General features: G+C 35.0%; 1 protein-coding gene and 1 long non-coding RNA gene across 4 annotated transcripts; one reads left to right on the top strand and one right to left on the bottom strand.

The window, feature by feature from the left end:
• LOC145804690 (uncharacterized) lies at positions 1-14215 on the bottom strand. The gene is made up of 3 exons (XR_014346942.1): positions 13960-14215; positions 6833-6937; positions 1-619 (listed from the first exon to the last, which is right to left on the bottom strand). It is a non-coding gene; the product is annotated as an uncharacterized LOC145804690 (long non-coding RNA).
• LOC145804689 (GRF1-interacting factor 1-like) lies at positions 5182-22375 on the top strand. 3 transcript variants are annotated; one of them, XR_014346941.1, is made up of 8 exons: positions 5182-5406; positions 8264-8340; positions 8532-8616; positions 12283-12324; positions 12406-12582; positions 20674-20750; positions 20942-21026; positions 22246-22375. XR_014346941.1 is itself a non-coding variant. In XM_082899473.1 (5 exons), exons 1-5 carry the CDS (start codon positions 5329-5331, stop codon positions 12499-12501), a joined length of 378 nt encoding a protein of 125 aa, XP_082755599.1. In that variant the 5' UTR covers positions 5182-5328; the 3' UTR covers positions 12502-12650. The 3 variants fall into 3 exon arrangements, 2 of the variants coding, with proteins under 2 accessions (XP_082755599.1, XP_082755600.1); XM_082899473.1 differs by lacking the exons at positions 20674-20750; positions 20942-21026; positions 22246-22375 and having other exon boundaries at positions 12406-12650; XM_082899474.1 differs by lacking the exons at positions 20674-20750; positions 20942-21026; positions 22246-22375 and having other exon boundaries at positions 12283-12795.
• Positions 22376-23423: the final 1048 nt, after the last annotated feature.

Here is a 23423-nt window from a genome sequence, read left to right as displayed (position 1 = left end):
CATCCAACTGTTGTTCCTGATGTAGAGAAAAAAAGCTTCAAACAAGTATACATACACAGCATCCTAATTACATCTTCGGTGTCTTCTTTCTTCTTGCCTTTCAATGCTTTTTGCAACAAGTCCATGATGGTTATGCTTGATAGCCTTTCAGTTTGTATGGATCTTCTTGTCAGAAATGATGATATACTTTTATTTTCATAACCAAGATGCATTAGCTCATCTCTGCAAGATATACCGAAGATGGACTTGATGTCTTTTGTTGTTAACTTTACAGTTTCTAATTCTAACTGGAAAGAACCACTGCTGCTTGGCTGGTATGTTAGAATTATTTTGAATGCAATATCATCATATTTTCTGCATTGTTTATAATTCAACTTGTTCTTCAAGATTACATCAAACAATAACCAGAATGGGGCTTTCTTCAACCCTTCAATATGCTCGTTCCTGAGTTTGATGTGCTGTAATAGCTTCACTATTGTCACCATGTTTGATCTGAAAGTTAGTTTCCATTCTCTACGCTTTCCCTTTTGCTTTTTCTCCATCGAAGTTGATTCTTTACACTTTCTTATTGTTTTCTTTGCATTGCTTTTTAGTCTTGGTGGTTTCATGAGTTGGTTTCCTATACAGAAAATCAATATAGACGACATATTAACGCTGAGAATGGGTCCTAAAAGAATCAATCCAATGCCATTCTCATGAAGTCTAAATTTGATAACATTCATGGCTATAAAAACAAAATCAACATTGAAACTGAAATCGAAAGCAAGAAAATATTATAAACTAGAGATTTTGACTCAAATTCATTCAGAATTTGAGAACATTTATAGCAATCGTATCAAAATAAACATTGAAACCTAAATCAAAAGGAACAAAACATGAATAACTAGAGTTTTTCAGTCAAATTGATTGAAAACTTGAGAACATTAACAGTAATCATGTCAAACTCAACATTGAAACCTAAATTGAAATCAAGAGAATATGATTAAGTCCGCGTTTTAACTCAAATTGACTAAGAATCTGAGAACATTAACAACAATCGTACGAAAATCAACATTGAAAACCAAATTGAAACCAAGAGAATATGATTCACTAAGATTTTTTACTCGAATTGTCTAAGAATCTGAGAACATTCACAAGAATCGTACCAAAATCAATATTGAAACCTAAATTGAAACCAAGAGAATATGAGTAACTAAGGTTTTTCACTCAAATTGATTGAAAATACGAGAACATTGATAGCTATGGTACCACACTCAACACTAAAACTTAAATTAAAAGCAAGAGAACATGATTAACTAGGGTTTTTCACTCAAATTGACTCAAAATATGAGAACATTAACAACAATCGCACGATACTCAACATTGAAACCTAAATGGAAAGCAAGAGAATATGATTAACTAGAGTTTTTACTCCAATTCACTAAGAATCTGAGAAGTAACAGCAATCGAACCAAAATCAACATTGAAAACTAAATTGAAAGCAAGAGAAAATGATTAACTAGGGTTTTTCACTCAAATTCAATATGAATCTGAAAACATTAATAGCAATGGTACCAAAATGAACATTGACACCTAGATTGAAAGCATAAGAACATGATTAACTAGGATTTTTCACCCAAATTGATTCAAAATATGAGAATATTCACAACAATCGCAGCAAAATCTACACTGAAACTTAAATTAAAAGCAAGAGAAGATGATTAACTAGGGTTTTTCACTCAAATTGATTCAGAATATGAGAACATTCACAGCAATTGCACCAAAATCAACATTGAAACTTAAATTGAAAGCAAGAGAATATAATTGACTAGGATTTTTACTCAAACTGACTCGGAATATGAGAACATTAATAGCAATCGTACGAAACTCAACATTGAAACCTAAATGGAAAGTAAGAGAATATGATTAACTATGGTTTTTTACTCAAATTGACTCAAAATATGAGAACATTCACAGAAATCGCACGATACTCAACATTGGAAAGCAAGATAATATGATTAACTAGGGTTCTTACTCAAATTCACTAAGAATCTGAGAATATTAACAGCAATCAAATCAAAATCAACATTGAAAACTAAATTGAAAGCAAGAGAAAATTATTAACTAGGGTTTTTCAATCAAATTCAATATGAATTTGAAAACATTAACAGCAATGGTACCAAAATGAACATTGACACTTAGATTGAAAGCATAAGAACATAATTAACTAGCATTTTTCACCCAAATTGATTCAGAATATCAGAACATTCACAACAATCGCAGCAAAATCTACACTGAAACTTAAATTGAAAGCAAGAGAATATGATTAACTAGGGTTTTTCACTCAAATTGATTCAGAATATGAAAACATTCACAGCAATTGCACCAAAATCAACATTGAAACTTAAATTGAAAGCAAGAAAATATGATTAACTAGAGTTTTTTACTCAAATAACTGCAATCGCACGATACTTAACATTAAAATTTAAATGGAAAGTAAGAGAACATGATTAACTAGGGTTTTTTACCCAAATTGATTCAGAATATGAGAACATTCATAGCAATCGCAGCAAAATCTACACTAAAACCTAAATTGAAAGCAAGAGAAGATGATTAACTAGGGTTTTTCACTCAAATTGACCCAAAATATGAGAACATTACCTAAATTGAAAGCAAGAAAAGATGATTAACTAGGGTTTTTTACTCAAATTGACCCAAAATATGAGGACATTCACAGCAATTGCACGATACTCAACATTGAAACCTAAATGGAAAGCAAGAAAATATGATTAACTAGGGTTTTTTCTCAAATAGAATATTAACAGCAATCAAACCAAAATCAACATTGAAAACTAAATTGAAAGCAAGAGAAAATGATTAATTAGGATTTTTCACTCAAATTCAATATGAATCTGAAAACATTAACAGCAATGGTACCAAAATCAACATTGACACTTAGATTGAAAGCATGAGAACATGATTAACTAGGATTTTTCACCCAAATTGATTCAGAATATGAGAACATTTACAACAATCGCAGCAAAATCTACACTGAAACTTAAATTGAAAGCAAGAGAAGATGATTAACTAGGGTTTTTCACTCAAATTGACTCAGAATATGAGAACATTCACAACAATCGCACGATACTCAACATTGAAACCTAAATTGAAAGTAAGAGAATATGATTAACTAGGGTTTTTCACTCAAACTGACTCAAAATATAAGAACATTCACAGCAATCGCACGATACTCAACATTGAAACCTAAATGAAAAGTAAGAGAACATGATTAACTAGGGTTTTTTACTCAAATTCATTAAGAATCTGGGAACATTCACAGCAATCAAACCCAAATCAACATTGAAACCTAAATTGAAAGCAAGAGAATATGATTAATTAGGGTTTTTCACTCAAGTTCAATATGAATCTGAAAACATTAACAGCAATGGTACCAAAATCTATATTGACACTTAGATTGAAAGTATGAGAACATGATTAACTAAGATTTTTCACCCAAATTAATTTAGAATATGAGAACATTGACAGTAATTGTACCAAAATCTACATTAAAACTTAAATTGAAAGCAAGAGAAGATGATTAATTAGGGTTTTTCACTCAAATTGATTCAGAATATGAGAACATTCACAGTAATCACACCAAAATCAACATTGAAACTTAAATTGAAAGCAAGAGAATATGATTAATTAGAGTTTTTCACTCAAATTGACTCAAAATATGAAAACATTCATAGCAATTGCACGATACTCAATATTGAAACCTAAATGGAAAGCAAGAGAATATGATTAACTAAGATTTTTACTCAAATTTAGTAAGAATCTGAGAATATTAACAGCAATCAAACCAAAATCTACATTAAAACTTGAAATGAAAGTAAGAGAACTTGATTTTGGTGCCATTACAATGAATGTTCTCAAATTCACAAACAAAAACAAAAACAAATACAAAAGTAAAAGTAAAAGTTTCGAAAAGAAAAGTTTTGAACTCAATATTCAAGCTAAAATGGAAATAAAAAAACAAAAGCCTCAAAAATGAAAGATTATGTAAAAACTAGGGTTTAAGATACTTGAATCTTACTTGTCTTCACCATTTTTAGTTGTTTGAATCTTAGAATGTTTGATGATCTAGTTTGTTTTTGGGAAATCTGAGACGAGATTGATGAATGAAGACGAAATGTGAGACAAATTGATGAATGTGAGATTGAAATCTGCGATGGTAAGAAATGGCGGGATGAAGTGTGAGAATGAAAACATGATTTTGCGATTTATATTTTGTGTTTTGATTTGGTAAGGATAGTTTCGTCATTTCAAATTAATATGGGACTTACTGGTAAAAAGTTTTTGAAGTAGAACTTAATGTACCATTATTTCCTAAAACGTGACTTACTTGTAAATCACCCATATTTAAATTAGTGTACTTTTCTTGTAAAATATAGATTTAGTTTTCATTTTTTATGTTAAATTTAAAATTGGAGTTATTGATCTTTTGGATAGTTGCAAGACTAAATGAGTTATAAGAAATTAACTTGAATTAATTGGTACAAAGTACTAGAAATAGGATTTTTTTTAAAATCCCCTTTATTTTTCTCTTATGCAGTTAAAAGGTTTTAAATTTTAACATTAACATTAGATTTTTTGTGAATTTTTTCTCTCTCTATACATACTATTTGATTGGTTCAAAACTCTAAACTTCATATTCAAAAAGTATTTTTATCCCAACTAAACTTGTGAACTTAACAATTTTGGATTAATCAAAAGGAAAGGCTATCATGTGCACCAAAAAATAGGGCATATGACATGCAGTTTATACAAAAAAAAGTAAAAAAAAAAAATTATTCATCACAAAAAATATAATTTTTATTAAAAAAACATAACTTTGTTATTTAAAACTTTTAGAGTGTGCATACCAAAACTTCATAGTTCACCACGAAATTCATAACTTTTTTTATGCACCTTTTTTTTTTTTTTTTTAAGTTCACATTGTAACATTTCTACAATACATTTTGCTTATAAACCTTATCGTGTGTAAACAAAATCGGATTTGAAATACTAATGACAAACAATGGTCCCAACTCATCACTTACTTCTCTGACAGAGTGACAGCTGGGACCTCGAAAAAAGTGAGTAGAATCCCAAGAAAGGTATCACCTGGAGCCTCCAAGTTACATCTCTGCCTCACCCTCACATACATAAAATTAGTTGATTTTTTCTGTTCCAAAATAGGAACACAGACAGAGAAGTACAGCAAAACTAAAACCAAAAACAAAAACAAAAGCATTTGGGGAGCAGAAAACATCAGAGAACAATAAGATCAACTGATCAAGAAGAAGAATGCAGCATCAACTCATGCAGATGCAGCAGCAGCAGCAGCAGCAACCCATGGTCATGACTACTGACCACATCCAGCAGGTCTCTCTCTCTCTCTCTCTCTCTCTCTCTATTTGCTATTACTGTGGTTCCAGTAATGGGTATTGTTGTTTTTATTTCTTCTTGCTTTAATTTGCTTATTTATATTTTGTACCTGATATCCCTTTAACTCTGGGCTATTATATAGCTCGAGTATTTCTTCTTTTGGTTAACAGTTTGTTGTGATTTTATTGAGATTTTGGTTCAACTAATAACTAGTCTCTGATGTGGAAAGGTCCTCCATGCTTACTTGTTATTCATTGGTGGGTTGATGTGTTTGGCTATCTTCTGTTTAACGCTCTGGACTTGACACTAAGGCTCCGTTTGGATAGATAGATTTCAAATGAAAGGATTTGATATAGAATTTTTTTTTTAAAAAAAAAGGAGATTAAGCTATAATAGGTGAATTGAGAAAACTAAAAAGGAATAAATTAGAGATGCAAGACAAAATATTCTAGATGGATACTTGTGGAACTAAAATTCTTGAGCATGAATAATTTCAAGTAATTACTTTTACATTGTCATTTCAAATCCACAATGACAAAGCTCTTAATTTCATTCTTCAAATTCATATTTAAACTATCAAATCTAACTTAGAGCTACTCATAAAAAATGTAGTGTCAAAATATTTTCATTTCAAATCCAGAAATCCAAACACAACCTAAATGTTGAAAGAGGTTGATACATCTCCTCATCACCTTCTAATAATTTTTATCTTCCCCCACCAATTTTTTGTGGTACGTCCCTTATTTTCTACATTACTTTGTAGATAGGTGTGGCTTTTGTCATATTTGATTGTCTCTTCCAATGTTCTTTTATGGGGCCTTCTGTATATACTCTTTAATCCTATTTTACCTTTTGGATGTCCTAACCTAGAGCTAGTTATTTGGCCCAAAAAATTTGAGGGAATATATATATATATATATCAATCATATTAAATAGTTTAGGCATAGCGTTTCTGATCATATTTTCATGGTGATTTATTTTCCAAAAATGAAAACCTCACCTCAGTAGAGCCGATAGGCGAGCTAGGCACAGTATTCTTGTTTGATTGGGTTCCAGACAGTGACTGATCTAGCTTTCTAAACTCACAATCAAACAATTTTCAAGATCCAAGTTTTATCTAAGATTTGGATGCTATTTCTAGTTTATTCTAAGCAACTAAACAGAGCAAACATTTCTTTAAGGCCATCCAACTATTTTTGTCCGAATTATTTCCTTTGCTCATAATAGCCTAATGAGATTGCATATGTAAGCCTAATTTTACGAGTTAAATCGATTAGATTCTAAGGCTTGAGCAACACCAAGGTCAGTTGAACCACAAACAGTTTAAGTGATGGATTGGTCTTGTCAACAGAAATGAGATTATGGTAAGTGCTAAAATTCAATACGGACACTCAAAAGGGGAAGGAAAAAAAAAAAGCCGTACCTTCGGAATAGTTTTGCTGCCCAATGCTTCAAAATTTAGTGCAGCTTGCAAGATTAGTAGCAATCCTGTCCGCTAAACATCTGACATTACAAATTCCAAGACAACCTGCGTGGAGCTTAAACTCGCTGAATCTCAAGACATTCGAAGAGAAGTATCCTTTTAAGGTCATGAGTCTGCACTAGGGAACTCATCCAGCCCCAACCCGTGAACGTAGTATACAAGAGCCTCAAACAGAACGCATCCATAATCAACAAGCATATAAAAGTACCCAAAAAAAAAAGCATGTCTCCTAGAAATCAACAGAAGAAGCAAAAGACACAAGACTCAATATATATGCCTCTGTTTCTGTTTGTTTTTATGTTGGCTTGGCTCAAGTGTGCTTGTGCACCTATGTTGTCTGAACAACAATGTGGATCTGGCGTCCAATAACTTTTACCTAATAGTTATGTTAGTATTTGAATTTTGTTTCTATTTTTTAAATTTCCTTAGTGGCTTCAGAACACTGATTCCATATGTCAACATGAATATACTGATCCTTACCGGGCAATGGACTAGCAATTAGGTGTAATGTCGATCTACCACATAGCTTATAAAGATGGTGTTTGGCAAGTGGGTTTTTATGTAGGTTTTTTTAGATGTAGGATATTATTGAAGAAAAAAATTTTTGTGTTTGGAAAGATAGTTGAGTTTTTTTGGGGTTGGATGTGATGTTTGTGAGAGAAAAAGTGAAATGATTATGGGGTTGGATGTGATATTTTGTTTGGATGTGTTTTTTTTGGTTTTGCAAAATTTTTGTCTTTTAGTGAAAAAAATGAGAAAAAACCCAACTACAATTCTTCCCAAACACCACCAAAGACATACTGAGTTGCTGATGAAGTATCAATCTGTCATGTATCATAACACATGAAATGCAGCTCCAATTTTAGGGGCACTGGCATGACTTGCTGATAAAGTAGATATCAAACCTCTAATTGGTCATTTTCTCTTAAATTACGATGCCGCTACTTGATATGTTATGCTACAACATGCTCCTAAATTCCAAAATCCTAGATTGACTAGTTCAACCATTTTTGGGACATTTGCTTTTATAACAGTGATTTAATCACTAACATTTCTCCCCGTGACCCACATTAATGCTTTTACTATCAAAAAATTTTGTTCTTTGTGTTGATTGTGCACAAGATCAACAACTTTTGACAGTACTATAAACTGTATGTAATTTGCTACCTTGTGTGCTATTAATTTTATCGAAGTATGTGGCAAAGACAGAATATGGAACATATATTTAGCATATCTAACGGTTTTAGCTGATCAGCTGTTTAGCTAAACGTTTTCATTACAGTATTAATCTTTTTGTTTATCAAATTCATAAATAGGATATTACTTTTACGTAATTAACTCTACCAAACTTCTACATTTTTGCATGTGCAGTATTTGGACGAGAACAAATGGTTGATTTTGAAGATTCTTGAGAACCAGAATTCTGGGAAACTGAGTGAAAATGCAGAGTATGTATCCCATCTTAAATTTAAATGACTATGACTCTGTTTTGGAATAAGATTCTTAACTTTGTCATGAAATGACATTACTACCAAATTTCTTGCCTTTTTGTCCTCTCATGTTCTTCTTTCTAGATGCTCCCAACAATCATTGCATAATTGCGTAAGGGGGTTTTTACAACCTTTTTCCTTCACTACAGGAACCAAGCAAGGCTTCAGCAAAACCTTATGTACCTGGCTGCAATAGCTGATTGCCAACCACAAATGTCCTTCGTGTTTGATCAGGTAAAGTTGTTTTAAGGTTTTGATCAGAAATGGGTGAACATTACAGAATATCTTAGTGCTCAATTACAGGAATAATGGAATATCCCTTACTTTCTAGAAGTTCTTTCATCTATATCACTACCTAAATCAATGAAATGACCACCAACCAAAAAAATTATAAAAATAAATAGCATATAATATGGAATGTGTCGTGCCACTGTGATGGAGGATAACAGTGTCACAAAAATTTTCTCAAAGCAGTATTAGGAGAAAAGGAGGAGAAGAGAATGGAGGGAAGCGTGTCCCCCTTCTTGTTTGGTTAGATAATAATTAACCAAGGGGAATGACGGGTGAAATTTCCCTTCCTCTTTTTTGGTTAGACAATAATTATAGAGGAAAGGAAGGTGCAAAAGCCAAATAGATAACAATTAAAAATACTATACTTGATCTTCTCACAAAGTAACGGGTATGGTTTATATTAAAAAATGCATTTAATAACCAACACTTCACTTCCCTATGTTTCCTCCCAATTTTGGAGGGGAAGAAAAGTAACCCCTCCTTAACTTCCACTCACCTTCTTAAAAACAATCCAAACATGGTGAATATTACCCTTTCCCATTTGTATCCTTCACTTCTCGTCCAATCCCTCTATTCAAACAGAAGAATCAGTCTCTCAAAATTTTGTGGGGAAGCCAAACGAGAGAAGAATAGAAGTCTTACTTTTTCCTTGTAACAACCAAGAAGTCCTATCATATCTCTTGAATATCAATGAATTCAACTTTTTAGAAATTTATTCCAATAAAATTCTAAATAGTGGTTAAGTTGCTCTGTTTTTGCCCTTCGTAAGTATTGTTTTGAGTCCCAATAATGCTCCTAAATAATATGCAATTGTTTCACACTAAGATATTTATTAATATTTTAAGTAGCATAACCATGATTAAATATTTGTATATAAAAAAACTGACTCAAAAAATTTACATCACTTTCCTTGTTTTTAAGGTTTTTAATTGTGTTGGAAAATGTCGGGACACTATTCTGAAGTGCTTTTAACCAAAGAGGTTGCAAGTTTAGGTTAAGTTTATCGATTCTAAGGATATGCATTTTTATTGGTCGTAAATCAACTTATTTTGTACTAAACCAGCAATTGTAATTGATATAATTGAATTAAAAATGCATAGTTACTTTATTGACTTGAATTAAATTGGTTAATGAATATGAATATGAATTTTACCTTTTTAACATATTTACTTTTTAAAAATCCTTTATCTGATTTCTTATAACTATTTATCATTGCTAGATTATGCATTGGGCTTGAATTAGAAAGTTTTAAGTTACCATTGACCACTTTGATTTAAATTATAATTAAGATGCAAGACAGGTAAAGAAGGGACTTGATTTGAATTAGGGCCTCTTTCGACAAAGTTTACAGAAGTTATTGGTTCAGGAAGGATGATAGGACTTGGTTCAAATGGGGGGAAAGGACTTGCTAGTGCTTTTCCCAGAAACAAGAGAGAGTGAGATCAATATATTTTGATTTGGTCCCCGCTGGGTGTGGCAATGTGGCCAGCCACGGCCCACGTGCAGTGGATTATTGGGTGTTGTTTTCTGAATTAGTAGTATGTGGAACAGTTGTAGTCTTGCTTAATGGCTACACCTGAGGACTTTTAGTGTTGGGTTTGAGGTGAGTGTGATTCCATCTGAGGTTGTTAGACAGTTTTTGATCTTTCATAAAGATATCAGGTCTCGATAGGTTTGGGCAGGTAGGTCTCCAACCTTAATTATGTCTGCATAATTTTACTATATTTTTTCTGCAGACACTACTTTCTGTTTTCTGGGTAAAAAGTTGTGCAGTTTTGCATGCTTAATTTGAAGGTCACAACTTCTTCACTATCAATTTAAGGTTCTGTAAATTCTGCAATTTATCTTTTATCCAGTCTATGTTCTTCTCCTTCATTCTTTACAAATCCAGCCGGTATTGTTTACCCAGCTCTGGCCTCCATATTGATATTATTCCCTCCTGAACTACAAAGACATGTAATTAAGAGGAGCAAAAAAGAAGAAATAATTTTAAGAAGACGTCTACTCCATTGTTTGATTGAATGGATAACCCAGTAGTGTTCTATCCCATAGAATGTTGGCCAAACTAACACAAATAGAAAGAATTCAATGAACCAAGTTTTTTTTTTTCTTTTTTTTCTTTTTTTCAATGGCAAAGATCTACCCTAGTTCTGAAGTGGTTCAATTCCAAGCTCGTGTCCGTATCGCTTGGCCTCTAATCTAACTGAGATTTTAGCAGTTTTATCACAATATATTGGTTAAATTCGTTTTATTTGAAATAAATTAAATATTTACCTATTAAAGATTAAACGGCTAAGATTGTTTGATTCAAAATAAACTTCCCGCCCAAACAATCTTATATAAAGTGAATGGTTTCATTTATATAAAGTGAATCTTATACTCTCATTTATATAACCAAAATGAGATTTTTAGTAAGAATCCTGCTGATCAATATCTCATACTAATTTTTTTGATTTTCTTAATTTTAAACAATTAAGAAAATCTCGATTAGTTAACTTTCATTTAACTTTTATTTTACGTAATATATAAAAATTAAATATAATTATCATATTTTTATTAAATAATATATTATTTTATCTCGTACATAGCACATATGATATGCTAGTATATATATACGATGAGCAAGATTTCAAATAGTATAATTATACTAGGCTTTAACTTCCATGATTTTTTTCCCAATATATAGATTCCAATCCAAATGGGATAAATATTTAAATTAGTGTACTTTTCTTCCAAAATATAGATTTAGTTTTCATTTTTTATGTTAAATTTAAAATTGGGGTTATTAATGTTTTGGATAGTTACAAGACTAAATGGGTTATAAGAAATTAACTTGAATTAATTTGTCCAAAGTACTAGAAATAAGATTTTTTTTTAAATTCCCTATAAGTTTTTCTCTTATGCAGTTAAAAGGTTTTAAATTTTAACATTACATTAGATTTTTTGTGAATTTTTTCTCTCTCTATGCACACTATTTGATTGGTCCAAAACTCTGAACTTCATGTTCAAATCGTATTTTTATACTATGAACTTTACATTTTGGATTAATCAGAAAGGAAAGGCTATCATGTGCACCAAAAAATAGTACATATGATATGTATTTTTTATAAAAAGTAAAAAATTTTATTCATCACAAAAAATATAATTTTATTACAAAAAAGTTAAGTTTGTCATTTATAACTTTAGAGTGTATACCAAAACTTCATCATTCACAACTTTTACCTCGGATAATGTAATTTTCACCACAAAATTTACAAATTTATCCCCAAAATCCGTTACTTTTTTTATGCCCTTTTTTTTTTTTTTAAGTTCACATTGTAACATTTCTACAATCAGAATGCATTTTGCTCATAAACCTTATGGGTGTATAAACAAAATCGGATTCAGAATACTAATAACAAACAAGAAAAATATTGAGAGTTCTAATAAAGGAGCTCCAATGAGCTTTTAATGAGAGTGAACTCTATTATAATGTGATGTTTTGACTTTAATTTTATTTTATTTTATTCTTAAATATATTATTAGAGTTCAATTAAAATTTCAAAATTAGAAAAATGTATCATTACTCAACAAACATTGATCCCAACTCATCACTTACTACTCTGACAGAGCTGGGACCTTGAAAAAAGTGTGAGTAGAATCCCAAGAAAGGTATCATCTGGAGCCTCCAAGTTACTTCTCTGTCTCACACTCACACACATAAAATTAGTTGATTTGGTTGTTCAAAAATAGGAACACAGACAGAGGAGTAAAGCAAAACTAAAACCAAAAACAAAAACAAAAGCATTTGGGGAGCAGAAAACATCAGAGAACAATAAGATCAATTGATCAAGAGGAAGAATGCAGCATTAACTCATGCAGATGCAGCAGCAGCACCCCATGGTCATGACAACTGATCACATCCAGCAAGTCTCTCTCTCTCTCTCTCTCTGCTATTACTGTGGTTCCACTGATGGGTATTGTTGTTTTTATTTCTTCTTGCTTTAATTTGTATATTTATATTTTGTACCTGATATCCCTTTAACTCAAGGCTTTTATGGTGTATTTCTTCTTTTGGTTAACCATTTATTGTGATTTTATTGAGATTTTGGTTCAACTAATAACTGGTCTCTGATGTGGAAAGGTCCTCCATGCTTACTTGTTATTCATTTGTGGGTTGATGTGTTTGGTTATCTTCTGTTTAACGCTCTGGACTTGACACTAAGGCTCCGTTTGGATAGATAGATTTCAAATGAAAGGATTTGATGTGAACTTTTTTTCAAAAAAAAAAAAAGAGATCAAGCTATGATAGGTGAATTGAGAAAACTAAAAAGGAATAAATTAGAGATGCAACAGAAAATATTCTAGAAGGATACTTGTGGAACTAGAATTCTTAAGCATGAATAATTTCAAGTAATTACTCTGACATTTTCATTTCAAATCCACAATGACAAAGCTCTTAATTTCATTCTTGAAATTCATATTTAAGCTATCAAATCTAACTTACAGCTACTCATAAAAAATGTAGTGTCAAAATATTTTCATTTCAAATCCAGAAATCCAAACACAACCTAAATGTTGAAAGAGGTTGATACATCTCCTCATCACCTTCTAATAACTTTTATCTTCCCCCACCAATTTTTTGTGGTACTTCCCTTATTTTCTACATTACTTTGTAGATAGGTGCAGCTTTTGTTATATTTGGTTGCCTCTTCCAATGTTGTTTTATGGGGCCCCATCTATATGCTCTTTAATCCTATTTTACCTTTTGGATGTCCTCACCTAGAGCTAGTTATTTGGCTCAAAAAAATTGAGGGAATATATATATATATATATATTTCAATCATATTAAATATTTTAGGCATAGCGTTTCTGATCATATTTTCATGGTGATTTATTTTCCAAAAATGAAAACCTCACCTTAGTAGAGCCAATAGGTGAGGTAGGCGCAGTATTCTTGTTTGATTGGCTTCCAAACAGTGACTAATCTAGCTTTCCAAACAGTGACTAATCTAGCTTTCTAAACTCACACAATCAAACAATTTTCAAGATCCAAGTTTTATCTAAGATTTGGATTCTATTTCTGGTTTATTCTAAGCAACTAAACAGAGCAGACATTTCTTTTAAGGCCATCCAACTATTTTTGTCTGAATTAATTCCTTTGCTCATAATAGCCTAATGAGATTGCATATGTAACCCTAATTTTACGAGATAAATCCATTAGATTCTAAGGGTTGAGCAACACCAAGGTCAGTTGAACCACAAACAGTTCAATAGACACTCAAAAGGGGGGGAAAAAAGCGGTACCTTCGGAGCAGTTTTGCTGCCCAATGCTTCAAAATTTAGTGCAGCTTGCAAGATTAACAGCAATCCTGGCCGCTAAACGTCTCACATTACAAATTCCAAGACAACCTACGCGGAGCTTAAACTCGATGAATCTCAAGACATTCGAAGAAAAGTATCCTTTTAGGGTCATGAGTCTGCACTAGGGAACTCATCCTTGTCTGAGTCATGAGATTACCCCCACAAGCTACAACCCGTGAACATTGTATACAAGAGCCTCAAATAGAACACAGCCCATAATCAACAAGCATATAAAAGTACCCAAAAAAAAAAAATCATATCTCCTAGAAATCAACAGAAGAAGCAAAAGACACAAGACTCAATATATATGTCTCTGTTTCTGTTTGTTTTTATGTTGGCTTGGCTCAAGTGTGCTTGTGCACCTATGTTGTCCGAACAACAATGATCTGGCGTCCAATAACTTTTACCTTTTAGTTATGTTAGTATTTGAATTTTGTTTCTATTTTTTAAATTTCCTTAGTGCCTTCAGAACAGTGATTCCATATGTCAACATGATGTTAATACTGATCCTTACCTGGCAATTAGGTGTAATGTCGCATAGCTTATAAAGACATATTAAGTTGCTGATGAAGTATCAATTTGTCATGTATCATAACACATGAAATGCATCTCCAATTTTAGGGGTACTGGCATGACTTATTGATAAAGTAGATATCAAACCTCTAATTGGTCATTTCCTCTTAAATTACGATGCCGCTACTTGATATGTTATGCTACAACATGCTCCTAAATTCCAAAATCCTAGATTGACTAGTTCAACCATTTTTTCAATCTGGGACATTTGCTTTTATAACAGTGATTTAATCACTAAAACTTCTCCCCGTGACCCACATTAATGTTTTGAGTTTACCATCAAAAAATTTTGCAAGTATGCTAGTGATTATTGTTAGGATCAAACACACACCCAGAAAAATATCACACACACACAGAGAACACAATATTTACGTGGTTCGGCCCAATGCCTACATCCACGGACAGAAATGAGAATTTTCACTAAAATGGAGCAAAATACAAAATACAGAGGAGGAGATGAAACTCACTCAACTCACAGCTCTTACTCTCCAATTTCTGATATCCCTCATCCTCTCCCTCCCATCTCTATTTATACACAAAAGGAGTAGGTGGGAGAGCCTTCATTCTTGACTTGGGTAGCCTCCATTCTTGACCTTTGCTATGGTTGGTGGCTGCCAAGCTTGACTTGGTTGGTTGCCTTCCCATGTTTTTCATGCATGTGGGTTGGAACAACAATTCTCCCCCTCCATACCCAGATGCATGACTGACTTCTCACTTGAAGTCCATCCCGGCAATGTCTCTGCAAATTTCGAGTTTGTCTCTCGAGACCACCTTTGTAAGCATGTCAGCTGGATTCTTATCTGTGTGGATCTTGGTCAGTTCCAATAACTGCTTGTCCATCACTTCGCGTATCCAATGATACCGAACATCAATGTGCTTTGTGCGAGAATGGTACATTGAATTCTTGCTCAGGTCTATGGCACTCTGACTATCACAATGTACCGTGAACTTTTCTTGCTTTAATCCCAATTCTTGGAGAAACCGTTTCAACCACAACATTTCTTTCCCGGCTTCCGCTGCGGCAATATACTCTGCCTCGGTTGTGGATAAAGCAACACACTTCTGCAGCTTGGACTGCCAAGACACAGCTCCCCCTGCGAAAGTGAACAGCAATCCTGATGTAGATTTCCTACCATCAAGATCGCCTGCCATATCTGAATCAGTATAGCCTTCCAAGACTGGTTTAGCATCTCTAAATCACAAACACATTTTTGCTGTACCCTTGAGGTACCTCAGAATCCACTTGACTGCTTCCCAATGCTCTTTTCCTGGATTGGAAAGGAATCTGCTTACAACTCCAACCGCATGAGCAATATCTGGTCGGGTGGACACCATTGCATACATCAAACTTCCTACAGCGGATGAGTAGGGAATCGCCTCCATCTCTTGTCTTTCCTTCGTAGAGGAGGGACAAGAATTCTTGCTCAGCTTGAAATGATTAGCCAGCGGAGTACTGACTGGCTTGGCATCTTTCATGTTGAACTTCTCAATCACTCGTTCAACGTACTTCTCCTGTGACAGCCATAACTTCTTGGCTTTTCTGTCACGCACAATATTCATGCCCAAAATTTGCTGTGCAGGGCCTAGGTCCTTCATGTCAAAGGACTGTAATAACTCCTTCTTCAGTGATCTGATTGTTGTGGCATCTTGTCCAACGATCAACATGTCATCAACATAGAGTAGAAGTATGATAAAGTTTCCACCGGGAAATGTCCTGATATAAACACACTGGTCTGCAACAGTTCTCTTGTACTCATGACCTACCATGAATGAGTCAAACTTCTTGTACCACTGTCTCGGCGCTTGTTTGAGGCCGTAGAGACTCTTCTTCAATCTGCAGACTAAGTTTTCTTTCCCTTTGACTTCAAAACCTTCTGGTTGCTCCATGTAAATTTCTTCCTTCAGATCACCATGGAGAAATGCTGTCTTCACATCCATTTGTTCAAGTTCCAAATTCAAACTAGCTGCTAGTCCCAAAACTACTCGAATGGAAGTCATTTTCACAACTGGCGAGAAGATTTCATCAAAATCAATACCTTTCTTCTGCCCAAAACCTTTGACAACCAATCGAGCCTTATACTTGACTAGCTTTCCGCTGCCATCTTTCTTCAACTTGAACACCCATTTGTTCTGCAATGCTTTTCGACCCTGGGGAAGTTTCACCAAATCATAAGTCTGATTCTTCTGCAAGGATTGCATCTCTTCTTGCATAGATTGCTACCAGCTACTCTTCTCCTTATGATTTTGAGCTTCTTGAAAACTTTCTGGCTCCCCCTCATCGGTAAGCAAAATATACTCAGAAGCAGGGTATTTGGTTGACGGCTTAAATTCTCTTGTTGATCTTCGTAACTGTGGACCAACAGTCTCTGGTAGAGGGGGTTGTGGCTCCCCCTGCTCAACACCCTCTGCTTCTGGATCTTCTTCTTCTAGAAATCCATCCTGCAACTCTACATTATTGACTGCATGCTGCGGTAACTCTTCTTCATCAGTGGCATGCTGTGATGGTGCAGGGTTTGGAATAATTTCTGAAACATCATCAACTTTGGGTTTGGCTGGTTGCCCAAAGTCTTCAAAGGTCTGGCCTTCTTGAAACACTACATCTCGGCTTCGAATGACCTTTTTGTGTTTCGGATCCCACAATCTGTATCCAAATTCTTCATCTCCATAGCCAATAAAGATGCATGGAGTGGCTTTGTCATCCAGCTTCTGTCTGTGCTCTTTGGATACATGTGCAAATGCTTTGCACCCAAACACTCTCAAGTGAGAGTAAGAAATCTCCCTTCCAGACCATACTTCTTCTGGAATCTGAAAATTCAGTGGAACTGATGGCGATCTGTTGATCAAATAGCAAGCAACACGAACAGCTTCTCCCCAAAATGGCTTTGGTAGCTTTGCCATTTTGAGCATACATCTGACCTTCTCCACAATGGTTCGGTTCATTCTCTCGGCTATACCATTGTGTTGTGGGGTTCCAGGAACAGTCTTCTCATGCCGGATGCCGTGAGTAGCACAGTAGGCTTTAAATTCCTTTGATGTGTACTCGCCTCCATTGTCTGTTCGGAGACATTTCAGCTTCTTTTCAGTCTCCCTTTCCACCATAGCATGGAATGTCTGAAAATGCTGGAACACCTCAGCTTTGGTCTTTAAGACATAAACCCATACCTTCCGTGATGCATCATCAATGAACGTCAGAAAGTATTTTCTACCACCCAACGATTCCACTTCAATGGGACCGCAAACATCAGAGTATACTCTGCTCAACAACTCTGATTGTCTTCTGGATGATGAATGGAAAGCTACTCTATGATGCTTCCCAAACAAGCAGTTGTCACAAGGATTTAATTTTGCATCTTTGGCAAAGGGAATAAGTGACTTCTTTGCCAAAATCTGTAACCCTTTCTCACTCATGTGACCCAGCCTTTTGTGCCACAAATTTGGTGACGTCTCATCTTCTGCTGCGTTGAGACTATTTGAATTCACCTCCACATGAGTCTTGTATAGTGTGCCAATTGCCTGTCCTTTGGCTACCACGAGAGATCCCTTTTTCAACTTCCATATGCCTTTGCCAAAGTAGTTCTCATAGCCTTGTCGATCTAAGGCTATCCCTGAAATAAGATTCAGGCGTAAATCGGGAACATGCCTGACATCTTTCAACACCATCGTGCACCCAACTTTGGTTTGGATATGAACATCACCAATTCCCACAATTTTTGAAAAACTGGAGTTACCCATTTTCACTGTACCAAAATCTCCAGCTTGGTACGTACTGAAGAACTCCTTCTGGGATGTAGCGTGGTAGGAAGCTGCTGTATCTACCACCCACTCGGTGTCGTTGTCTGACATATGGAGGCATTCTTCTTCTTCAACAGAGAATAATGCAATATCCTCTGAGACAGAAACTGCAGTGGTCCCATCTTCGGTCTTTGGCTGTCTATTGCCTTGTTGTTGTTCTCCCTTCAAGGCATAGCAATACTTCTTTATGTGACCCTCCTGGCCACAATGGTAACATTTGAACCTTGGCCGGCTCGTTCCTTCTTTGAATTTCCCTCTGTCTTGAGATCTTCCTCTGCTGCGTCCTCTACTTTTGCTTCTTCCCCTGCCCCTGCCTCTGCTTTTATTTTCTGTGACGAGGGCATGGGATTGATCTCCACCCATTTCTTTCTTTCTTGCCTCTTCACTAAATAAGGCATCTATAACCATGCTCATGGTCAGTTTCCCTTCTGGGGCAGAGTTGCTGAGAGACACCACCAATGTCTCCCAACTGTCTGGCAAAGAACTGAGCAGCAATAGGGCCTGCATTTCATCATCTAACTCCATTTTGACAGTTGTTAGTTGGTTCACCAAATTTTGAAACTCACTGGTATGTTCAGCAACAGAGATACCGCCTTTCAACTTCAAATTCACAAGTCTCCTCATCAGGAGGGCTTTGTTCCGAGCAGTCTTCGACTGGTACATGCCTTCTAACTTTATCCAGAGAGCATAGGCATCAGTCTCGTGGGCGACATGGTGGAAGACACTGTGATCAATCCATTGTCTGATCTGGCCAATGGTCTTTCGGTTCTTCCGCTTCCAGTCTTCGTCTTTTTCCGTTGGTGGTTTAACGCCATTAAGCTCAATGGGGTCAAACAAATCTCGGCAATACAAGACATCTTCCATTCTAGGCTTCCAAATGGCATAATTGGAAGCATTTAACTTTATCATAGAACCTGAAGTCGACGTTGATTCCTCCATCATACAATAATGATCGTTGACTGAAAAACAAGTTTTGCTGTGGAGTCCGGACTGGTCAAATTAGCCGAAAAAGCACTTCGGATTGCCAAAATAAAAACTTCAAATTTTTCAAAACTTATTTGCAAAATCTGACCGTACGGATGTGTCCGGAATACTCCAAATAGTCGGAAACCACTATTGGATCACCCAAATCGGATCTCAAATGGCTTAGATCAAGCCAAAACAGATTGAATGGTTCAGATGGGCAGAATCTGGTGCGCCTGCGAAGCACCAGATTATTCCTCCGGTTCTGCTGACGTCAGCGGCTCAGTCAGCGGCTTGGTCAACTCGGCTTCGGCTCGGCTTGGGGCGCGCGTGCTGATGGCGCGTGTAAGGCACGCGCTGGTTCCTCAGTCGTCTTCCTCCTTGAACCGCGCGTGGAGCGCGTGTCTGAGAGTGGGATCACGCGCCGGGTGCCTGAACGGCGCGTGTGGGCGCGTGATGAGAGTGGGATTCACGCGCCAACTTCCAGGGGCGCGTGGGAGCGCGTGCGGCCTCCGTTTGGTGTCTGTTTTATATTTCTGGACTCCTCTCGTCGAGTCCTTGCTCCTGGTATGCTCAAAATCGGATTTCGAGCAATACGATTTCTGGGCAGTTTCGAAACAATACTCTGTTTTTCCGAAAAACGTATAATTTGGCTCTGATACTACTTTGTTAGGATCAAACACACACCCAGAAAAATATCACACACACACAGAGAACACAATATTTACGTGGTTCGGCCCAATGCCTACATCCACGGACAGAAATGAGAATTTTCACTAAAATGGAGCAAAATACAAAATACAGAGGAGGAGATGAAACTCACTCAACTCACAGCTCTTACTCTCCAATTTCTGATATCCCTCATCCTCTCCCTCCCATCTCTATTTATACACAAAAGGAGTAGGTGGGAGAGCCTTCATTCTTGACTTGGGTAGCCTCCATTCTTGACCTTTGCTATGGTTGGTGGCTGCCAAGCTTGACTTGGTTGGTTGCCTTCCCATGTTTTTCATGCATGTGGGTTGGAACAACAATTATTAGCTTCACATTCTTTGTGATGATTGTACACAAGATCAACTTTTGACAGTACTATAAACTGTATGTAATTTGCTACCTTGTGTGCTATTAATTTTATCGAAGTATGCGGCAACAACAGAATATGGAACATATATTTAGCATATCTAACGGTTTTAGCCGATCAACTGTTTAGCCAGACGTTTTCATTGTAGTATTAATCTTTTTGTTTATCAAATTCATAAATAGGATATTACTTTTACGTAATTAACTCTACCAAACTTGCATTTTTGTCACATGCTGGATTTGCATGTGCAGTATTTGGACGAGAACAAATGGTTGATTTTGAAGATTCTTGAGAACCAGAATTCTGGGAAACTGAGTGAAAGAGCAGAGTATGTATCCCATCTTAAATTTAAATGACTATGACTCTGTTTTGGAATAAGATTCTTAACTTTGTCATGAAATGACATTACTACCAAATTTCTTGCCTTTTTGTCCTCTCATGTTCTTCTTTCTAGATGCTCCCAACAATCATTGCATAATTGCATAAGGGGATTTTTACAACCTTTTTCCTTCACTACAGGAACCAAGCAAAGCTTCAGCAAAACCTTATGCACCTTGCTGCAATAGCTGATTGTCAACCACAAACGTCCTTCATGTTTGATCAGGTAAAGTTGTTTGGTCAGAAATGGGTGAACATTACAGAATATCCTAGTGCTCAATTACAGGAAGAATGGAATATCCCTTACTTTCTAGAAGTTCTTTCATCTATATCTCTACCTAAATCAATGAAATGACCACCAACCAAAAAAATAATAAAAATAAATAGCATATAATATGGAATGTGTCGCGCCACAGTGTGATGGAGGATAACAGTGTCGCAAAATTTTTCTCAAAGGAGTATTAGGAGGCAAGTGAAGGGAAGTGTAGATTAAGAGGGGAAGGAAAGGAATGAGAAGAGAATGGAGGAAGGTGTATCCCCCTTCTTGTGTAGTTAGATAATAATTAACCAAGGGGAATGACGGGTGAAATTTTCCTTCCTCTTTTTTGGTTAGACAATAATTATAAAGGAAAGGAAGGTGCAAAAGCCAAATAGATAACACTTAAAAAAGTAACCCCTCCTTAATTCAACTTTTTAGAAACTTATTCCAATAAAATTCTAAATAGTGGTTAAGTTACATTGTTTTTGCCTTCGTAAGTATTGTTTTGAGTCCAAATAACGCTCCTAAATAATATGCAATCGTTTCACACTAAGATATTTATTAATATTTTAAGTAGCATATCCATGATTAAATATTCATATATAAAAAACTAACTCAAAAAATTTACATCACTTTCCTTGTTTTTAAGGTTTTTAGTTGTGTTGGAAAATGTCGGAACACTGTTCTCAAGTGCTTTTAACCAAAGGGGTTGCAAGTTTAGGTTAAGTTTTTCGATTCTAAAGGCATGCATTTTTAGATCTAGGCAAATCATTTAGATTGAAAAAAAAATTAAAAGTTTAGAATTTAAATTGATAAAATTAAAAAATTAATATTTATTTTGTTATAATGCTCAAATCCTCAAATTTTTTTTTCTAATTTTCATATTTTTCTTAATTTTTTTTTTATTCTGAATGCCTCGCAAAAGTAAAATATTTTTTAAACAAATCAAAATATTCACTAAAAACAAAAAAATAATAAAAGATTTGGAATACTCCATACAATTTGCACTCACACCCTGCACGTATTACACTTGTACCTTTTAAAATTTGCAGCAACAAAGAAGAGTAGTTGCTGAAAATAGGCAATTGATTTATATTAAAAACAAATCTGTTAGGTTTTTATTCTAGGTAATCCCGTTTGACAAAACTCCTTTCAGTTGTAATTCTATTCGTTCTTTTTATTTCAGTGAGGCTATGAGTTTTAGATGCGAATCCAACCCGAATTGCGCCTATACAGAAGAGTTTGTGATCTTATCCTATCATGTTTGCCACTTCGCTGACTATGTCGGGGATCGAGCTGTCCGCTCAAGCGCCCATTTGTGCGCTCGAGCGGAAAATCTTTTGTTCTAGAAGTTTGAACTGTCTGCAAAAGTACTGGAAGTTGTGTTTTTGCGCTCGAGCGGCGATTCTTGCGGTTGAGCGGCAATCGCGGATCCGTTTTCTATAAATATTTGTTTCGGTCCAATTTTAGGATACGACTTTCAGGTCTTCTTTTTGGATATTAGGGTTTATATCTGGAGCTTTTTTGCTAGTTTTCTTTGATATTTGTTTGAGTTTAACTCATGGTTTGAGAAGTATGCATCAAAGGATCGTTTGTTTCATTCAATACAAAAAAGAGAGTTGTTCTTCGGTAGATTCCATAGAATTTGAGCCTGAAGTTTTTGTGGATTCTGGAGTGGCTCATCGTCGTGGATTCAACATCGTCGTTGTGGATTCAATATTGGGCAAGACAATTCTGAGGTAAAGACGGGGTTGGAAGAGACACATAGGGGTCAGTTCAATTTGAGCGTAGATTCGCAGGTAATTGAGAGTACACTTGTGTAATTCTTTTTGTCTTTTTAGTGAATTGTTTTGTGACTTTGGCCCATGGTTTTTTTTATCACAATTAGAGGCACTCCAATTGTGATTTTTCTACGTAAAATCGTTGTGTCGATTTGTCTTTGATTGTTTGATTGGGATTGTTATTAACTGTTTAAAATTGATACATAATCACAAATCAATATCTAGGGGATTTCTAGATTTTTCAAAATCAAAAAATTAGAAACTTAAGGTTTATTTTGATATAAGAATCAAATCTTAAGGTTTTCTTATAATTGTCCCTTATATTTTCTACTCTTATATTTTGATTCAAATTTTACTTTAATTTCTATTGTTTCAATTCAAACAATTTGGTCCATAAATACCGTAGTTTGACACCAGAATTTGCTTTAAGATGATTTAAATAAATATACTTTTTAACTTTTTATAAAAATATATGCAAAAAGTAGAGAGGTGATGCGATCTAAAAAATATTTAAAATAAAAAAAATGCTAACATAGGGGATGCCAAGTAGTACCTCGGTATCATTTGGAATGCATTGTACAAA

The sequence above is a fragment of the Camellia sinensis genome, chromosome 12, assembly GCF_055761805.1.
Source record: "Camellia sinensis isolate YWXY chromosome 12, ASM5576180v1, whole genome shotgun sequence".
NCBI classification, from domain to species: domain Eukaryota; kingdom Viridiplantae; phylum Streptophyta; class Magnoliopsida; order Ericales; family Theaceae; genus Camellia; species Camellia sinensis.
This window is presented reverse-complemented; position numbering and strand designations above follow the sequence as displayed.